Source organism: Ursus americanus, chromosome 31, assembly GCF_024610735.1.
Source record: "Ursus americanus isolate L20-20 chromosome 31, mUrsAme1.1.p, whole genome shotgun sequence".
In the NCBI taxonomy this organism is placed as follows: Eukaryota; Metazoa; Chordata; class Mammalia; order Carnivora; family Ursidae; genus Ursus; species Ursus americanus.
In genome coordinates, this window is record NC_142157.1 from 21,383,476 (window position 1) to 21,405,247 (window position 21,772).

Consider the following 21,772-nt stretch of genomic DNA (forward strand, 5'->3'; position numbering starts at 1 on the left):
CCTACCAGCAGCAGCGCCCTCCGTTCACTGCTAGGGCTGTCACACTCCCCCTACACCTGGGGTCACAACCTGCCCTCAGATTCCAGCAGCCCGCCTTCCACCTTCCCCAAACCCACAAGCTGCAACCTTTCTGACACTTATTTCCACAAGCACCACACTTCAGGTCTTTTTCAAAGTAAAGTGCCATATTTAGGGCAATATTTGTATCTTTATTAACCATTTAATAGGTGTAAAACTGTGCTACTGTTTTTATTAGATTCTTATCTTTATCCTTAAGTGTTGCCATTGCTGAAATTTTGGTGTTGTGCCTCTAACCCTGTTTTTCCCATAAACCCTTAGTAAGGCTTTTTTTTGTTGCACAAATACACATAACATGATTTTCAGAACACATATCTGCACTACAGCAGAATCCACTGTATACTATTACGATCTCTAGTTCAAATGAGTTATAACCAAATCCAATATACAAGAGTCAACTGCTGGAAACAACTGCCCATGTTCAGCTGTCTCTTAAGGTGATTTTAAGCATTCTGTAGAGAATTTAGATTTCTCAAACGACAGCTTGTGGAATAAGTATCTAGAAAATAATGAGTTATAAACAGCATTTGATTAATAAGCCATGAATTAGTAGAGAAAAATATTTTGAATACCACTTTCAAAAGATATTAAACATAGTATTTATATCATGCTACTCAGTTTTAATTTCGTGATGCTTACCTCTTGGTCAAACATGGAAAATAGCACTTCAGTTTTTTATCTCAAAATGTTTACTTTTGACAAAACTGCTAAAACATATTACCTAATCTCAGCCTCTTTAGCTATTACTCTCTGGCTTAATTTCTGAAAACAATTCCCCTGACCATTCTGAATTATTATAAAAACAAACTTGAGTATAAACTAGACACTTACTCAAATTTAACCTTTCCCTATTGAAAGCATCGACAGGACCATGTTACAATAAGTATTCTTCAACAAATAAAAATTGGGGGGTATTTTCTGCCTTTCAAATATACCAGTCAGAGGAGTTAAACACATATAAATGCTGGATGAAAGTTAAAATAAAAACAGAATTTTGTCCTATCATGCTAAAAACCTCAGGGAAATTATCATCTCTCAAATGCAGGAAAGGCATGAAGGGAAGAAACCCGTATGGAGTAAGAAAAAGCACAGTAACTGAACTTGTAGCTCCATTCTGGGTACTGGAAGTCCTCCTGTTTCAAATCCACATTTAACTTCACCTCAAGAAAATCCATTAGCCAACCTGCCCCCCCCCCATGTAAATTAATGTTTGGCAACCACATGAATAAAACAAAATTATCCTGATATTTTGATACTAAAACATTTCACTAAGACCAACAGAATCTAAGTAATCTTTTAAAAAGAAGAAAAATATATTAACTGTATAAAGACAAAATTAAAATTAATCTTTACTATGATGTTAAGATAAAGAACTTTTTCTGGTAAAACCCAATAAGTAGTCATATCTGGGACAATGCCTCAAAAAATTAGCATAAGGCAGCAAAAAAGACTCTAAATAACGCAGTGACGCTTCCCTTTCACAGCAGTGATAAACTGGACGACAGTTTATAGTTTCCCCTCTACAAAAAAGAGCTATAAAAAAAGCTTATCTACTTCTTTTCTACTTTATTAAATATTTGATATAAGCCTTCTTTATCAGATTCCTTTAATAACAAATTCAGTGAAGAAACTTTTTTTAATGCTAGCAAGGTATCTTCTAAAGTACAAGAAAACTAAAATATATTTTATTCTTAAAATTGTTTTATATAACTATATATGTATAAAATAAAGGATACATGTAACTGACTCACAAGAAAAAGGATGATTAGAAAAAAACCACCTTTAACAGCTAGCTAATGTCTGTTTCAAGTAATAACTTGTAAGCAAACAATGTATACTGGCATTTTTCCAGGCCAAATATTTGTGATGTAAAAAAATGCAACTGCTGATTCTACACTTATTTGGAATATTAGAAATAAACTCTCAGCCAGCACTTTAATGTCTCAAGCAATTTGCTTACTAAGTAAACAAAACAGCTGAAAGACGGCCAGAGTTGCACATGGCCTCCAGCATCACCTACTTTTGTCTATGAGAACATCAAGAACAGTAACATTTTACATACTCTGATGCTACCTATCTCCTTTAGTTTGAAGCAATATACAAAAACAGTATATGCAGGGCACCTGGGTGGCTGTAAGCATCTGCCTTTGGCTCGGGTCATGATCTCCAGTCCTGGGATGGAGTTCCGCATCTGGCTCCCTGCTCAGTGGGGAGTCTGCTTCTCCATCCTCCTCTCCCTCTGCCCCTAATCCTGCTCGCTCTCTCTCTCTCTCTCTCTCTCTCTCTCTATATATATATATATATATATCTCCAATAAAAACTTTAAAAAAAAACAGTATATGCTTCAGAGCTGTAATTAATAATTCCCCCCTGGTACCACCAGAAATCAGCACCAGTGAAAATGTAAGCACTATTAAATGAAAGTACTTCTACCTGGAATGTAGATGTCCCTGGTGAGGTCGCTCAAACAAACAAAAGGCTCAACTGTTCGCTGATAAAAATAAAAAATCCCAATTACTTTCAGGAAGTATATTATGAATGCCAGAAATCATATCCCTAGGTTTCAGTACCACAGTACTCCACCCCACCCCATCCTCCTCCTTCAAGATACGAGAGGGTAACTGCAGTGCCAGACATGAGTTATTCCGGCTGAACGTCAGGGGTATTTAAGGTAGGCAGAGGTAGAGGATCTGAAGCACAGATGTTCTGCAAGCTGAAAAGAATTCTGTAGTTATACTAACACTACAATTTAAGGCAGCCCAGAGAGATTCCCATGAATCTGCCCAAGATCACTATCTAGCAAGATATTCTTTTGACAAAAGATATATATCTGTGTTAAAATCCAATCCTCTGACTTCCTTAGGGCAATGAACTAAAATTTCCACTTCATAGCAGAAGAGAACTCCAGTAAACAATCTAATTTAGTTCTTATTCTTACCCTTCTCCTCAACCAAACAGTACCACCACTTCCTTTACAAGAAACCCATGTGGTCACAAACTGATAGATTTTACTATGCAAATTAATGAAACAGTTTTATCATGTGCCATCCACCATTTACAGAAATGGACTTGGCTACTGTGAAGCCTTTTCAGGAAGTTTTGTTTTGTTTTGTTTTGTTTTGTTTTGTTTTGTTTTGTTTTGAGAGAAAGAGATGGATGTGCTGGGGGCGGGAGGGCCGGGGGAGGAGATGCAGACAGAGTCCTAAGCAGACTCTACCGCTGAGCACAGAGCCCAACATGAGGCTTGATCTCATAACCTGGAGATCAAGACCTGAGCAGAAACCAAGAGTCAGATGCTTAACTGACAGCACCACCCAGACTGCCCACCTCTTTGGAAAGTATTAAGTTAATTTACCTGTATCCTTGATTACAACTTCTTCAGTCATTTTAAGCAACTCATTTAGAGTGTGTTACCATTATAATTTTAAATTACAGAACATCAAGAATATTTATATTGAAATTTTCCTTTCTCTGAGGGAGGAGGAACAAATTCTAAAGTAGTATAGGGGTATTCTTGTGTATGTATTTTTGGTTCTGAGGAAAATAACCATATTACATGGATGTTTCATAATATTTGGCATCTAGACTGGCTAACAGATTATATTACACATAATTAAGTGAAAACATTCTCAACTGTTTATATACCATATCTTGTTTTAAAGTAACAAGATGATCCTGGACTTAAAAAATTCCTAAAACCAAAACAAAACTTTTTATATCCTGCCACAGAAACAATGGATTACAAACAAATATCCCATTTTTTAAAAAAGCAATTAACCAACCAAAATAATCTAAGGTCCTAACCCCAGCTATTTAATAACCTGATAGTGTACATTACTGTAACTTGCAATTGCTTCTAACCTGACTGTGGTTGTAAATTTTACTTGGTCCAGTTTGGTAACCAACTTGCGGAAAAGAAGTAACATTGAAAACTTTTAAGAAAAAAGGGTTTTCCTCCCTCTTCAGTGATTTCAATAACTTAATAGAAGATATGACTATAAGGTAATGAGAAGTCTTTTAACAGAAACATGCCAAAATGCATGCATCCAAATAACAAAGTCCTGGGACACCTGGGTGACTCGGTTAAGCCTGATCCAACCCCTGATTTCAGCTCGGGTCTACATCTCAGGTCGTTGAGTTCAAGCCCTGCGTTGGGCTCCACACTGGCATGGAGCCTACTTAAAAACAAAACAAACAAAACAAAGTCCTATATAATTGTTGATTACATTTCTAAAAACGGCTTAAAAAGCCATCCAGAGTGAATCAGGTAGAACACCTTGAGAAAAGCTGATTTTGGTTTGAATGGGGGGAAGGAGGCTCTCTTTTTTAAAGGCACAAATTTCCTTCAGATTCTAAATGCAATTCACAATGAAGAACACAAGGGTGCCTGGGTGGCTCAGTCAGTTAAGCATCTGCCTTCAGCTCCGGTTGTGATCTGAGGATCCTGGGATCAAGCCCTCCACTGGAGCTCCCTGCTCAGCAGGGAGTTGTCTGTTTATCCCTCTCCCTCTGCCCACCCACCCTGCTCGTGCTTTCTCTCTCTCTCAAATGAATAAGATTTAAAAAAAAAAAAAGACACAAAACTGTACTGAGCTATGATTGCATCAATGACCTGAACATACAGTCTGCTATATACTTTAAGGTTAAACATTTTAAGGTTAATAATGTTTATTTCTATGTACCGTTTTGGTATGAACCTGAAAATTTTAATAATTTTTTAACCATAAATCATATGGTTCTAACTGTAATTCCTTTAGGATTAATAAAGCACTATAATGAAAATGGAGCATTAAGTCTAATAACACCATAAAGAACGTGATAAAACCAGAATGTGCGGATTCTATGCAACAACTAGTACAGATCTTTAAAAAAATCAGTAGCAGGGAGGAAAAAAGGCAAGAAGATTAATCCAGATTAATAAAGAATAAAGGAACATGAAAAATGTGGTGTATGTTCCTGGATTTTTAAAAAAATTTATAATAATAGTTTGGGGACACTTGATAACAATAATATCATAGAATTACGGTTAATTTTCTTAGGTGTGATAAAGGTTTAGGTTATGTAGAAGAATGTACTTATCCTTACAAGATACATGATAAAATACTTAGGAGTATGGCTCACAATGTTCGTAACCTCTATTCACACAAGACAGTGTGTGTGTACGTGTATATATACACACTTATAGACACACACACATATATATATACACGTGTATATAAACATAAAGAAATAAAGCAAACGTGACAAAATGTTATTGATTAGTTAATCTAGACAGAGTATTTGGGTGTTCAATGTATTATTATTCTTTCAATCTTTCTGTAGGTCTGAAAATTCTCAACATTAAAAGTTGCTGGGAAAAGCACCATTTGTAGTATCAGATACTTACTTCAACAGGCCAATTTAGTAATAATCTCCCACTCCCTCTCTCTGTCTAATCTTAACCTCTAAAGCAGTGGTCTCCAAATCAGATAGACACCTCCTAGGACACAGACAAAATGAACCAGAGATACAGAAGGAAAATATTAGAATTTCTATTAATATTCTTTTTCTCTGACCCTTCTAAGATGTCTATTTTTCAGTGTTGCATAATGTACAATATATATATATTGCCACAGTCGAACCTGTACAATTTGTAAATATATATACATACGTATTTTGAAGCTGTATACCTAAAAATATTTGTTACTGATGAAGGTATTTGATAAAAAAAAAAAAAAACTGGGATACAATTCTTCTTTAAAATAGACAAACCTATTTTTAAGTTTCTGACCACTAGAAGATTATTAAAACCAGTCCTTCTTGCTTTTATCTGAGAGAATGCTGATTCAATAATTTAATATGTAATCCTTATCTAAAATTCTAAGAAACTTGTAAGCAGCAGCAAACAGACAACCGTGGAGAGGGGAGTATTAGCATAAGATAAAGAGTGAGAAAATCAGCAAAGCACAAAATGACAAGTTATCATAAATAAAATGCTAAATTTTGTTCAGCAAGGAAATATATGGTTTTAAATACTAAGATTTAAAATGTTCTAGAACATAATGAAAAAAATGTTGTTGAAGCTAGGAAAACTTCAGAAAAAATTACTTAAGTTTTATAATTTCAAAGAGAGGCCATACTAAAAAAGAATACATAAAACTCAGCTTTGATTAAAAACTGGGGGGAGCATATCATCATAAATAGTATAGAAAATAATCTAGATACTTAACAAGAATACTAAAAAGATAACTGAACATAAGGCCTTCAGAAAATATTTAGCTAAGTTTCTTCTATATATTTTATTTTGAAGAGTGCAGGCAGTTAGCTGATTTAAAAAAAAGGAAAAGAAAATGATATAAGAATGAAAACTTTAAACTCCAGTTTTGTTATTAAATATTTAAAAAGTGATATATCAGAAAGCTGTAATTATTAGTATAACTGCTAATAAAATAATAAACGAAGAAGGAAACAGATGAGAAAAAGAAAAGTGTGGTTTTAAAGTATTAAACAGATGAGCAATTTGATCAGTAATACCAATGGACCTCATTTTAGGAAATAATAGTTTTTATAGCTGCATAGTTTATCACATAGGACACTAGTATGTCTTGAAGCTTTGGACTAAAGATATTTCCGAGCTGAATTATACATGTCATATATACATAAAAACTGTACTAAAAAAATGTTAGTGGTCTATTAAGCATTTTAAATACAAAAATTATTAAGGTATAGAAACAAAGTTCCAGAAGTTTGTAACATAAATAGATGGGAATCTCTAGGCCCCTAAAATGGTCCCTCACTGAGTAGGAGTGAGAGGTACAGAGAAGGATGATCCTAGAATTGGAAAGACTGTAAAATCACAGTAAGTACATACTATACATTAGTCCTAGCAGGCTTATGGCACTGATAAGATTATCACATCCAACGGGCCATAGGTTTGTCAGTTACTTATGCTACCCAGTAACTGGATGAATTTTTCCATGAGTGTAGGTACACTCAAATACACTTTTCCACACTCATGGAAAAATTCATATGTATACACCCTCAAATTCTATAAAGGAAATAAACGGAAGTAAAATTTGCTTCACAGAGGGGCGCCTGGGTAGCGCAGTCGTTAAAGCGTCTGCCTTCGGCTCAGGGCGTGATCCCGGCGTACCCGGATCGAGTCCCATATCAGGCTCCTCCGCTGTGAGCCTGCTACTTCCTCTCCCACTCCCCCTGCTGTGTTCCCTCTCTCGCTGGCTGTCTCTCTGTCACATAAATAAATAAAATCTTAAAAAAAAAAAAAAATTTGCTTCACAGAAATCTACATTATAGTTAATTCATTTTATAAATAATTCTACTCAGAAAAGGGAGGGGGCAGCTATATTTTAAAAAGACTTTTTGAAAGTACGACAAATACACTGGTTTCAGAACAAAATCGTTTGTGCTCCTACCTGGTCCTTTCCTGTTTCTATCCTTGCCATGTCATCTGAATGATGGAAAATCCAGGGATTCTTTTCCATTGGAATTTTTCTATCTAGAATTTTTATACCAAATAAATGCAAAGCACAAACTAATACAGTATTAATTTTAAGTGCTCATCATTTAAACCTTTGTAAGGCTAGTAATACATAAGAAAAATGTATATGCATTGTAATAAGGGCAGCTTTTTTTCATCTCATCATTCATTGACTTTTATAGGTCAAAAAGCATACTAGAGACTATAATTGATGTTACAGCATGAAGGATATCAAGATAAACTAGGAAAATGATATATTTGCCATTGATAAACAGAAATTTATCAAAAGACAAAGAGAAATACAGTATGACTTGGGAAGAAGTCTATCAGTTAAACTAAAATATTCAAATTGGAGTGAAAAAGATCATAATCTGTTTAACAACATTTATCAAGAAACAATAATTAAAAATTTTTTAGGATGAAGTGTGAATTCAAGTTTTAAAATTACTGTTTGAAGGCAACAAATTCTAAACTCAGGATAACACAACACTAGGGTGATATACTGAAGCTGAAAATGATGCTGTAAATTTGAACCTATAACATTAGTCACCATTAAGATTACTTGCCACAGATGGAATCATTTGTCAAAAAGTAAAGGAACAAGCTACCTGATTACAGTAGTCTTAGAAAATACAAATTAAATGTTCATTATGGTGTGAAACATGTTAAGTCAATTCATTTAATATGCTGAACTCAATTTTTCAGTTGTTTAAACAGTATTAAATAACAGTATAGCACAACCAGGGAAATAAATATTTAAGAAGATTAAAATGTCAGTGGAAAACATATTTCCTGTAGGTCAAAAGGAAAGCCTTCATTCAAAAATACTCCTGAATAGGAAGCCAAAATAATTCCATTAGAACTTTAAGAGAGATGAGCCCCAAAGTCCAGTTTGAAGAATAAATATACAAACTTACATTAAGTAAAACCAGGAATATAGAATAATTTGAAACATCTACTTATATCCATTTTAATGAACAATTAAAGGATACAATGTGTTAAAGACATATTTAAAAGACTAACAGTGGGAAAAGACAGATGAATCAAATTTTGTATATATCCTAAATAATTACAAGAGACTCTGAAAATGTAGTGTAATTCATGTTTCCTTTCCAGTTTAAAAACTTCTATCCATTGCCTCTATCTTTGGTGTCACTGCCACCAATAAACACAGTATACAGCTTAGAAATCTAATTACTATCTTCAACTAGGAAAAAGTAAATCAACATTATTCCTTTAAAAAAAAGATATAAAGAATGTGATCCTACTTAATTTTGTCTCATGGTCCCACAATATTCTGAAATATCACGCCAAAATGTAAAAGTTTAAAAGGGAACATCATCATTTGCTAAAACTGAACCAAAAATTTAGCTACTGTACGCTGGTGTGATGACAGCTAGTAGTACGCAGAGGCTACAGAAAGACATAAAATACATATGTTTAGCTCATAATTAGTCAAAGAAAGGTTCAGTTTAATGTGAAACTGAAACATGGACAACATAATGCCTTCACGTAAATATGCTACAGCTTTGTTCTCTTGCATTTTAAAGGGATAGGGTAATTATTTTAAATTTACACAAAACATTATGAAACATGGTAGTTGTTCATGATTAAAATAAAATAGCAATGTAAATTAATTTAACAGTGTTAAATATATTCACATGATCACCATTGTGATTCAAAATGGCCACTAATGAAGTTACACAGCAATATATGTACATAACATTTGCCACAACAGTTTTTTGTAAGTTTGACTTTTTGCAGACCAGGTAATTTCATGAGACAAGTAATCTTGTATCGATTCTTTCATATTATGAAAGGAATTAAATGTAAGTAGTTTCATTCCTCTAGGGGAGGGGGAAGGGAGAACCTCTAAAAAGTCAGTGCAAATTGAAGAGAGTTCTACCTTCTTGAATATTTGAACCTGTAGACCAAGATAGATTCCTAGAAGCTGAGGATAAACAAACCTTAAGATATTAAAGAATCTCATAACATTGTCAGCGGCATTTAGCGGATATTTGCCACAAAGAGGAATCCCAAGTCCTATAGCAGAGCCTTCTGAGAATATGGTTGCTGTGGCTGAGGTGGCTGTTGACTGCCTCCTGGCTGAGGCAGCGTTGATGATGTTAAGTTATAGTTTGGCACCTGGGACATATTAGTTCCTGCATTCTGGTATATAGTGACATCAGCAGGAGCAGCAGCAGCAGCAGGAGGAGGACTATATACTGAAGCCTGGTTGGGATATGTATTTCCTTGAACAGAACTGACCATTGTGCTGTGGAGGGGGGAAAAAACACTCAATTAGATCAATACTGACTTACATAGCCATTTAGAGATAAAAAGGAAAGCTATTCATTAAACATCCATTCATTCAATCCATTCCATAAATATTTATTAAATACCTATAAGAGCCAAACATTTGCTAATTTAGGCACTGGGATATTATAAATAGAAAGAAGGAAAAAGAGTCCTTATCATCAGGGAGCTTAAATTCTAGTAGGAGAATTAAGATAATAAATCTATAACAGGTCAAGGGGTAATAACTGGTATGAAGAAAAATAAAGCACAGTAGGAGGGCCAAGAGCACCTGGGACAAGAGATTCCAGTTTGTGAACAGTGGTAGATAGACAACATTTAAAAGGCAGGTAGGTAAACAACATTGAAAAGACAGCTGAAAAACATGAGAGAGGGAGTCATATTGATTATCTGGGGTGTGTGGGGGGGAAGTATATCAGGCAAAGAGGACAGCAAATACAGAAGCCTTTGAGGAGAGAAAATGCCAGGCATGTTCAAGGAACAGAAAAGAAACCATGACGGAGACAAGAGTGAGCAAAGCAGAGAACAGCATAACAAAAAACGGCAGAATTAAGGGGGGAGGAGAGCCTTAGAATATGTGGTGCCTTGTAGACCATAACAAGGATTCTGGCTTATATTTGAGTGAGATGAAGATACTGATTGGTTGGTTTTGGACAGAAGACTGATGTCATTTGATTCAGATTTTAACAGACTCACTTTGGGCCAATGATAGATACGAGGATACCTGAAAGGAGGCTACTACAATTGTCCAGATGAGAGATGACGGGTAGCTAGAGCCACGGTGGACATGGTAAAGAGGAGAGGAAAGGATCAGATTTTGAAGGCACTGCCATCAAAATCTGCTAAAAGCAAGTGGTCAAGATTGTCTGAAATTTTAGAACTGAGTACCTGGCAGAATGTCCATTCACTGAAAAGGAAGACTACAGATAAGGATTACAGTAGATTTGGAGAGGGAGAATTCAAAGTACAATTGTAGACACATTAAGTGAGAAACCTAGGAGATTCACAAAAGATAATGGACAGGCATGGAGTCCAACTGAGAGGTCAGAACTAAAAATAACACTAGGGAGTCATTGGCATACACACAGTGTTCAGAGTCATGGGCCTGAATGAGATCCCCTAGGAAGTGACTACAAACAGAGAAATAAGTAGTTCTTATTTAAACCCTAGACCTAGAAAAAAGGAAGATAAAGAGGCACTAGGCAAAGAAGATTGAGGAGTGGCAATAAGGTGGAAGGAAAACTAAGAGAGAATGGTCATGCTCAAGTGAAGACAGTATTTCAAAAAGGAAGTGACCACTGGATCTGACAGTACAGAAATCACTAGTCCTTGACAAGAGCAGTTCCAGTGACTAGGGGAGATGAAAGCTTAATAACCCTGTTCCTCTTATTTCTCTGAAAGTAAAGCAGCATTATAAGAGGCCTCCCGGTGTGCCTGGTTGGCTTAGTCGGTTAAGCAGTTTGATTTCAATTCAGGTCATGATCTCAGGATTGTGAGATTGAGCCCCCAGTCAGGCTCTGCAACTAGGTGTCGAGCCTGTTTAAGATTCTCTCTCTCTCTCTCCCTTTGCCCCCATCAACTAAAAATAATAATAATAAAATAAATGGGGCCTTCTATCTACTCCCACCACATATACTATCTGTACCATACCCACAGGTAAGACTCTGCATTCACTCCTGCTGAAACTGATCAAGGTCAGTGCTTCCATCCAAGCCACTGTACATGGCTCCTATTCCACCAAAAACGTTCCTTCAGAGTTGTTGCTGTCTCTGCTTCCTCTCTTCCTGTTCCCAACCTGCTATTTGAGTTTCTACTCTGTGTAAGACACTAGGTTAACTAAACAAAGAAAAATATAAAGAGCTTTAATATTGAGATACCCCCTCACACACCACTTTCTATTAAAAATGTAAAACAATCTATACAATGGGAAATTGCCCAAAATTTTCAAAATACTGCCTATTTCTAAACTTTTCTTCAATTCCTACATTGTTTATAAATCAGTCATTTGTAAATTCAATGCTCTTCTACTTCACACACACACACACACACACACACACACACACACACACTCATTATTATAAAAGATAGTCATTTACTGATACATTCCACCTACTAATGTAACCACTTAGGTAACAGTTAAAGGCATTACTCATTATCATTCTATGTGTTGTGTTGTGAGATACAAAGTATAACAAGAAGTTGGATTCGATGTCATTACTTACATCAGTAAGAGTCACAATACTGGTATAATAAATACAATGTTGAGACTAAGAGTTTAGCTCTGGAGCCAAAATGTCTGGTTTTGTATCTTACGTAAGTAGGACCTTAGCCCTTCCCTCCATGTCTCAGTTTCCTCACCTATAGAATGGGTGACAGTGTATCTACTTCATAGGTTATTAGAGCAAAAGGGTTAGAATACATGTAAAGCATACAGCACAGTGTCTGGTGCTTACTGAAACACCCCATAAATGTTAGCTATTACTGCAGTCATTCCCATTTTGTACCATATTTCCTAATTCATTCATAAGATCTGCTATCTACCTGAGGGCAAAACCCAGCAATTCACCCAATACTTCTCTTTCATATCACTGCTCTGCTCTCGCTCCCCACCTTGTAACCCATATGTAATCATTCGTTAATCTCCTGAATAAGTCTTTCCCCATCTCTTATCATTTTGTCCTGCAGCTGGACAATCATTTCTTGTCTAATATATACAATCTCCTGGCTTCTTACCTAGGCCCTAAAAATTCATCTATGCTACTGCCATTTAAAGCCCTTTAACAAGGTTTCCCAGATAAGACCCAACCTCCTTAACATATCTAGGACCATTCATGATCCTTGCCAGTAAATCTAAGTGTATCTCTCTCCCATCCCACTGCAGACTTTAATCTTTTAGTAACACTGTACTGTTTGGTAATGCCTAAAATGTGTCATGTATTTTCACAACTCCTCAGTTTACTCATTCCCTGGGTACCAAGCCATTTCATACTACGAAGTCTTTGCTTATGATAGAAAATCTTCCTTTTTTCCTCCAGGCTAAGAATAACACAGCTTGAGCATATTTTCTTATAAACCTTCCCTGAACCACAAGGCTCCTAAATCACCTTGCAAGTACCTCTATTTGTAATTTGTTATAATTACGTATTTTTTGTGTGTGTCTGTCTCTACTAACCATTAAGCACCCTGAGGCTAAGAAACTCTAAATAAATGATCAACTAATATTTGACCAGAGAGCCAAGAATATTCAATGAAAAAAAAGACAGGCTCTTCCATAAATGGTGTTGGGAGAACTGGATAGCCACGTGCAGAAAAATGAAATTGGGCCTCTGTCTCATATCATTCACAAAAATGAACTTGAAATGGATTAAAGACTTATATTTAAGACCTAAAAGTCCTACAAGAAAACATGAAGAAAAAGCTCTTTGACATTGGTCTTGGCAGCAATTTCCTGGATGTGACAACAAAAGCACAAGCAACAAAAATAAAAATCAACAAGTGGGACTACATCAAACTAAAATACAGAGCAAAGGACACAGTCAACAAAATGAAAAGGCAACCTATAGAACGGGAGAAAATGTTTTTAAATCATATATCCAATAAGAGGTTAATATCCAAAATATATAAAGAACTCATATAACTCAACAGCAAAAAAACCTAACAACCCAATTTAAAAATGGGCAGGGGAACTGAATATACGGTTTTCCAAAGAAGACACAAAATGATCAATAGGTACATGAAAAGTGCTCAATATTACTAATCATCAGGGAAACGGAAATGAAAACCATAATGGAATACCACCTCACACCTATTAAATTGGCTATGGGAAAAGAGGATCCTTGGGCAGTGTTGCTGGGGATGTAAACTGGTATAGCCACTATGGAAAACAGTACGAAGGTCCCCCCCCCCCAATTAAAAATTTAACTACCATATGATCCAGCAGTCCTATTTCTGGATATATATCCAAAAGAACTGAAATCAGGACCTCGTAGAGGTATCTGCACTCTAATTTTCACTGTAGCATTACTCAAAATAACCAAGATACGGAAACAACCTAAGTGTTTGTCATTGGATGAATGGATAAAGATGTGGGGTATACACACACACAGACACACACACAATGGAATATTATCAACCACAAGAAAGAAGAAAATCCTGTCATTTGTGACGACTTGGAAGAGACATAAGGACGTTATGCTAAATAAAATAAGTTAAGATACAGAAAGACAAACACTATATGATCTCACTTACATGTGGAATCCATAAAAGTCAAACTCAGAGGAGAGGGCAGTTAGCAGGGCTTGGGGATTGTGGAAAATGGGGAAATACTGAACAAAGGGTACACACCTTCAGTTATAAAATGAACAAGTTTGGGGACCTAATATATAGCATGGTGGTTCTAGCTAATAATATTGTATCAGACACATGAATGCTGCTAAGAGTAAATCTTAAATGTTCTCACCACAAAAAAAGAAATGGTAACTAAATGAGGGGATGGAGGTGGTAGCTAATACTATGGAGTGGTAATCATTTTATAACATATAAATGTATCAAATCAACAAGTTGTACACCTTAAACTTACACAATGTTTTATGTCAATCATATCTTAATATGAATATAATAATATAAAATTATAATATAAAAGAATTCTAAATCATACTCTGGCACAGATGAAACATTCAGTAAACATCTGTTTAATAGAAGTAAACTGTAAGAGACGAGTACATAGCTTTGGTCATCATGGTACTATCATGCCAACACCGCTATAGGCAGGTTTAGGAAACTGCATCAGTACCACCTTACCAAATTATCAGTAAGAGCGACCTAGGGTGACAGAAGTCTGGACAAGTGATGACCCTAGACCAAAATTATATGTAATAGAATAAGAAATTGCTCCTAGGTATGAACTGAGGGACATTTAAAAACCTGCCTACCAAAAATAGAAGAAAAAATAATTCCTCATTGACTGTAATTTGTAATTACAAACCTCAAGTCGAATATGCAGTACACCTCTATCAAGTATACTTCCAACCCCAATTCTTGCTCCTCCCAATTTCATTATCCTACATTTACTTTGTCATCAATTTCCTCACTTAAACACACAAAACACATTTTTATATATTTATAAATATATGTATAATACATGTGTGTATGTACGTGTGTGTGTCTATCTTTTTAAAAACTTCCTCAAAGCCTTTGTGAAGCCTTTTCAAGAAATTAAAAAATATATCTCACTGGCCTAATACAGCACTTGAAATTCCCATCAACACTTAAACATTTATTTATCAAATATTTACTGAGTTTCCAACAGGTGTAAAACTCTGTGGTACATAGTGTGCATACAAAGGCGAAAGAGACTTAGCTCCAGCTCTCAGTATACAGTTCAGCAGGAATATAAACAAGTAAAAAAGTACTGTACACGCTGTGCTGGGGTCCTGTAATAGCAACAGAAGAGGAACAGTGGAGAGGCGGGAAGGCAAAACAGGCACTCTAGTAAAGGTGAAGGTCAGCCAAGAATAAGAACTACAGAATAAAGAGGAATCTGCCAGGTACAGGGGGCTAAATATTTCCAGGAAATGTTCTACTAGGCACCTCTAAAAGGCACCTACTGAAATGCGCCTGTGTTTCTTGAGAGATGGCACTGATAGCTACAGTGTATCAGTGGAAACAGGCCCTCGAATACAGAGCAGGACCTGCATCAGGGAGTTTACATCCTCACTGCTGAAGCAGACACAGCAACCAACTGCAAAAAAGCAACGGGACGCTACACGTTTATGGTATAACACAGTTTAAGCACCTACCAACAGGTTATCTCCAAGGAAAATTTCTCAAGACGCTGACCTCCAAATGGTTCAGAAGCAAGCTCTAGTAACAAGGGCTTTGTTAGAGCCAGTATGTAACACAGTAACAACAGACTAGCTGGGAGACAGGTAGCATTTCTGGCTAATAGTAAGTACATTAACTCATGCACATTCTCAACAATAACCACCTACTTGGTATCTACTTTTTAAAAAGCATTTTTTTAAATGTTTTTTTATTATATTATGTTAGTCACCATACAGTACATCCCCGGTTTCCAATGTAAAGTTCGATGATTCATTAGTTGCGTATATCACCCAGTGCAACATGCAATACGTGCCCTCCTTACTACCCATCACCGGTCTATACCATTCCCCCACACCCCCCCCTAATGCCCTCAGTTTGTTTCTCATAGTCCATAGTCTCTCATGCTTCATTCCCCATTCTGATTACCCCCCCTTCTTTATCCCTTTCTTCCCCTACCGATCATCCTAGTTCTTATGTTCCATAGATGAGAGAAATCATATGATAATCGTCTTTCTCTGCTTGACTTATTTCACTTAGCATTATCTCCTCCAGTGCCGTCCATGTTGCAGCAAATGTTGAGAATTTGATCTTTCTGATAGCTGAGAAATATCCCATTGTATATATGGACAACAACTTCTTAATCCAGTCATCTGGTGAACGGCATCTCGGTTCCTTCCACGCTTTGGCTATTGTGGACAATGCTACTATGAACATTGGGGTGCATATGGCCCTTCTCTTCACTACATCTGTATTGTTGGGGTAAATACCCAGTAGAGCAATTGCTGGATCATACGGTAGCTCAATTTTTAACTTTTTAAGGGACCTCCACACTGTTTTCCAGAGTGGCTGTACCAACCTGCATTCCCACCAACAATGTAGGAGGGATCCCCTTTCTCCACATCCTCTCTAACAATTGTTGTTTCTTGCCTTGTCTATTTTTGCCATTCTGACTGGGGTAAGGTGGTATCTTAGTGTGGTTTTGATTTGAATTTCCCTGATAGCTAATGATTTTGAACATTTTTTCATGTGTCTGTTAGCCATTTGTATATCATCATTGGAAAAGTGTCTGTTCATATCTTCTGCCCATTTTATGATTTGTTTATTTGTTTCTCGCGTATTGAGTTTGAGAAGTTCTTTAGATCTTGGATACCAGTCTTTTATCTGTAGCATCATTTGCAAATATCTTCTCCCATTCCGTGGGCTGCCTCTTAGTTTTTTTGACTGTTTCCTTGGCTGTGCAGAAGCTTTTTATCTTGATGAAGTCCCACAAGTTCATCTTTTCTTTTGTTTCTCTTGTCTTTGGAGATGTGTCATGAAAAAGGTTGCTTTGGCCGATGTCGTAGAGGTTGCTGCCTATGTTCTCCTCTAGGATTTTGATGGATTCCTGTCTCACATCGAGGTCTTTCAACCATTTGGGGTTTATTTTTGTGTATGGTGTGAGAGAGTGGTCAAGTTTCATTTTTTTGCATGTAGCTGTGCAATTTTCCCAGCACCATTTATTGAAGAGACTGTCTTTTTTCCACCGGATGTTTTTTCCTGCTTTATAAAAGATTAGTTGCCCAAAGAGCCGAGGGTCCATTTCTGGGTTCTCTATTCTGTTCCATTGGTCTATGTGTCTGTTTTTGTGCCAGTACCATGGTGTCTTTGTGATCACAGCTTTGTAGTACAGCTTGAAATCCGGTATTGTGATGCCCCCAGCTTTGTTTTTTCTTTTCAACAGTTCCTTGGCGATTCGGGGCCTTTTCTGGTTCCATATAAATTTAAGGACTATTTGTTCCAGTTCTTTGAAAAATGTCATCAGTATTTTGATCAGGATAGCATTGAAAGTGTAGATTGCTCTGGGTAGCATGGACATTTTAACTATGTAAATTTTTCCGATCCATGAGCATGGAATATTTTTCCATCTTTTTGTGTCTTCCTCGATGTCTTTCAAGAGTGATTTATAGTTTCTAGAATATAGATCCTTTATGTCTCTGGTTAAGTTAATTCCAAGGTAACGTATGGTTTTTGGTGCTATTGTAAATGGGATGGATTCCCTAATTTTTCTTTCTTCAGTCTCATTGTTCGTGTATAGAAATGCAACTGATTTCTGAGCATTGCTTTTGTATCCCGCCACATTACTGAATTGCTCTGTAACTTCTAGTAGTTTGGGGGTGGATTCTTTTGGGTTTTCCATATAGAGTATCATGTCATCTGTGAAGAGAGAAAGTTTGACTTCTTCTTTGCCAATTTAGATACCTTTTATCCCTTTTTGTTGTCTGATGGCTGTTGCAAGGACTTCTAGTACTATGTTGAATAATAATGGTGAGAGTGGGAATCCTTGTCGTGTTCCTGATCTTAAGGGAAAGGCTTCCAGCTTTTCCCCATTGAGAATGATATTTGCTGTAGGCTTTTCATAGATGGCTTTTATGAGATTGAGAGATGTACCCTCTATTCCTACACTCTGAAGGGTTTTAATCAGGAAAGGATGCTGTATTTTGTCAAATGCTTTTTCTGCATCAAGAGGATCATACGGTTCCTGAGTCTTTTCTTGTTGTTATGATGTATCACGCTGATCAATTTGCAAATGTTGAACCACGCTTGCATCCCAGGTATGAATTCCACTTGGTCATGATGGATAATCCTTTTAATATACTGTTGGATTCTATTAGCCAGAATCTTGTTGAGAATTTTGGCGTCCATATACATTAGGGAAATCGGTCTGTAATTCTCCTTTTTGATGGGGTCTTTCCCTGGTTTGGCGATCAAGGTAATATTGGCCTCATAGAATGAGTTTGGTAGCTTTCCTTCTGTTTCTGTTTTTTGAAATAGCTTTAGGAGAATAGGTATTATTTCTTCTTTGAATGTTTGGTAGAATTCCCCAGGAACACCGTCCGGGTCTGGAGTTTTGTTATTTGGAAGGTTGTTTATCACTGACTCAATCTCTTCATAATTGGTCTGTTTAAAAAATCAATATCTTCCTGTTTCAGACTTGGTAGTTTATAGGTTTCCAGGAAGACCTCCATCTCTTCCAGATTGCTTAATTTATTGGTATATAGCTGTTGATAAAAGTTGCTAATAATCCTTCCAATTTCATTGGTGTTGGTCATGACCTCTCCTTTTTCATTCATAATTTTATTAATTTGGGTCCTTTCTCTATTCTTTTGGATAAGTCTTGCCAGCGGTCTGCCAATTTTATTCATTCTCCGAAAGAACCAGCTTCTAGTTCTGTTGATCTGCTCTACTGTACTCCTGGTTTCTAATTCATTGATTTCTGCTCTAATCTTGGTCAACTGCTTCCTCGTGCGTGGATTAGGCCTGTCCCTCTGTTGCTGTTCCAGCTTCTTGAGGTGAGAATATAAAAACTGCATTTTAGATTTCTCTATTCTTTTTGAGTGAGGCGTGGATGGCTATGTATCTCCCCCTTAGGACTGCCTTTGCAGAATCCCATAGGTTTTGGACCGTTGTGTTTTCATTCTCGTTGGTCTCCGTAAATTGTTTAAATTGATTTTTGATTTCTTGGTTTATCGAGTCATTCCTGAGCAGGATGGTTCTTAGTCTCCAAGTGTCTGAGTTTCTTCCAAATTTTTCCTTGTGGTTGAGTTCCAATTTCAGAGCGTTGTGGTCTGAGAATATGCAGGGGATCATTTCAATCTTCTGGTATCAGTTGAGACCTGTTTTGTGACCCAGAACATGGTCTATTCTTGAGAATGTTCCATGGGCATTAGAATAGAATGGGTATTCTTTGGTTCTGGGGTGTAGTATTCTATATATATCTATGAGGTCCACCTCGTCGAGTATGGCATTCAAAGCCCTTGTTTCTTTGTCGATTTTTTGCATGGGTGTTCTTTCTCTTTCTGATACTGGAGTGTTGAGGTCCCCTACTATTTTTTATCTATATATCTATATATATCTTTTTATCTATATATCGTATTTTTATCTATATGTCTCCTTATTCTGGTTAAGAGTTGGCCTGTGTGTCTTGCTGCTCCCCTGGTGGGGGCATATATATTTATAATTATCATATCCACTTGTTGGATACATCCTTTAAGAATAATATAGTGCCCTTCTCTGTCTGTAACTGCACTCTTTAGTTTAAAATCTAATCTGTCTTATATGAGAATTGCTACCCCAGCTTTCTTTTGAGGTCCATTGGCGTGAAACATGGTATTCCATCCCTTTACTTTCAGTCTGAACGTATCTTGAGGTTCAAAATGAGTCTCTTGTAGACAGCAAATGGATGGGTCAAGTTTTTTTATCCAGTCTGCAACCCTGTAGTGTTTTATGGGAGCATTTAGGCCATTTACATTGAGACTGATTATTGAGAGAGATGATTTTAATGATGCCATGTTGGCAGTAAAGTCTTTTGTTTCTATAGATTGTGATTTTCTGTTCTGTATCCCTCTGGGGGCCTTTTTACTTTTATAAGACCCCCCTTAATATCTCCTGTAGGGCTGGTTTCATGGTTATGAAATTGGTCAATGACTGGCGATTCTGGAAGGTCTTTATTTCTCCATCAATTCTGAATGACAGCCTTGCTGGATAAAGGATCCTTGGCTGCATGTTTTTCTCTGAAAGAGCTTTAAAAATGGCCCCCCAACCCTTTCTCTCATTCCAGGTCTGTGTAGACAGGTCTGACGTAATTCTGATATCTTTGCCTTGGTACATGAGAAATTTCTTTGCCCTGGCCGCTTTCAATACTGTATTCTTGGATCTAATATTTGTGAAATGCACTATGACGTGGTTGAGCTTGGGAGGGGTCCTCTCTGCCTCTTGGACACGAATGTTTGTTTCCCTCGCTAGATTTGGGAAGTTTTCAGCTACAATTTGTTCAAATATCTCTTCTAGACCTCTGTTTTTCTCCACCCCCTCGGGGATGCCGATGATTCTGACATCGGAACGTTTCATTGAGTCAGTAATCTCCCGTAACCTACATTCCTGTGTGTGGATTTTTTTGAGTCCAGATTCTATTCTAGTTTTTTTTCTACTAACCCATCCTCCAATTTGCTGATTCGTTCTTCTGCCTCATTCACCCTGGCCGTCAGAGCCTCTAGTTTTGACTGCATTGGGCTCATAGAATTTTTAATTTCTGCCAGATTCACTCTCATTTCCGCCCTTAGAGATTCTATATTCTCATTAACATTTTCGTTAATACTTTTTACAAGTCTACACATCATCTTGACCATTATTACTCTGAATTCCATTTCTGATAATTTGGTTATATCCATATCCATTAGTTCTGTGGCAGAGGCCACAGACTCATTGTCTTTTCTTTGCTGGGGGAGGGGGGGAAACTTCTCCTTCTCGTCATTCTGATGAGGAGCGGTTGCGGGGTTGTCCAGAGCCCAAATTATTGACCGGGACCCAGGCTGTGCACCCTTGTTTTATAGGGATCTTAGGGATATGGGCTTCTTTTTTTTCTTTTTTCTTTTTTTTTTTTTAAAGATTTTATTTATTTATGTGACAGAGAGACAGGCAGCGAGAGAGGGAACACAAGCAGGGGAGTGGGAGAGGAAGAAGCAGGCTCCCAGTAGAGAAGCCCGATGAGGGACTCGATTCCAGAACACCGGGATCACGCCCTGAGCCGAAGACAGACGCTTAAGGACTGCACTACCCAAGCGCCTGGGGATGTGGGCTTCTTGATTTTTCAGCCTGCCTTCTGGGGGAGGGGCCTGCCGTGCCGATACTCAGGCAACCCTGTTTGGGTAGAGTTTCCGTGTCCCCTGCAAGGGGGGATGGGAATGGGCACACTGTGAGCCGGTATTTCCGGGCTTTTGTTCTCTGGCAGCTTTCCCTGGTGGTTTGCTGTGCATCTTCTGAGAGGCAGAGCAGCAGTGGCCGAATCTCTGCCTCTGTCTCAGAACAGAGGGATCGCAGACCGTTCTCCACTGATGTTCTGGCCACTTTAACTCCGTTACTGTTGGTGCTGCTCAACCCTGCAGCATCCAGGGATGTGCGCCCCACACCCGGCGTCCCAGCCATCACTTCCAGGGCCGTCGCGTCTCTGTCCTTTGTGTTTCTAACACCGCCAGCTGCCAGCCGCCAGCCACCCCCGCGCGCTCCTGGAGCTCCCGGTCTCAGTCTGGTTCCAGTGAACAC

General features: G+C 37.4%; 1 protein-coding gene across 1 annotated transcript in view; it reads right to left on the bottom strand.

Annotated features, from left to right (window-relative positions):
* Nucleotides 1-8,497: 8,497 nt before the first annotated feature.
* STAM (signal transducing adaptor molecule) overlaps nucleotides 8,498-21,772 on the bottom strand; it is a 102,576-nt gene continuing 89,301 nt past the window's right edge. Inside the window, exon 14 of the mRNA XM_045787591.2 lies at nucleotides 8,498-9,830. Coding sequence (XP_045643547.1) covers nucleotides 9,599-9,830 — 232 coding nt within the window. The 3' untranslated portion in view covers nucleotides 8,498-9,598. The remainder of the gene's footprint in view (nucleotides 9,831-21,772) is intronic.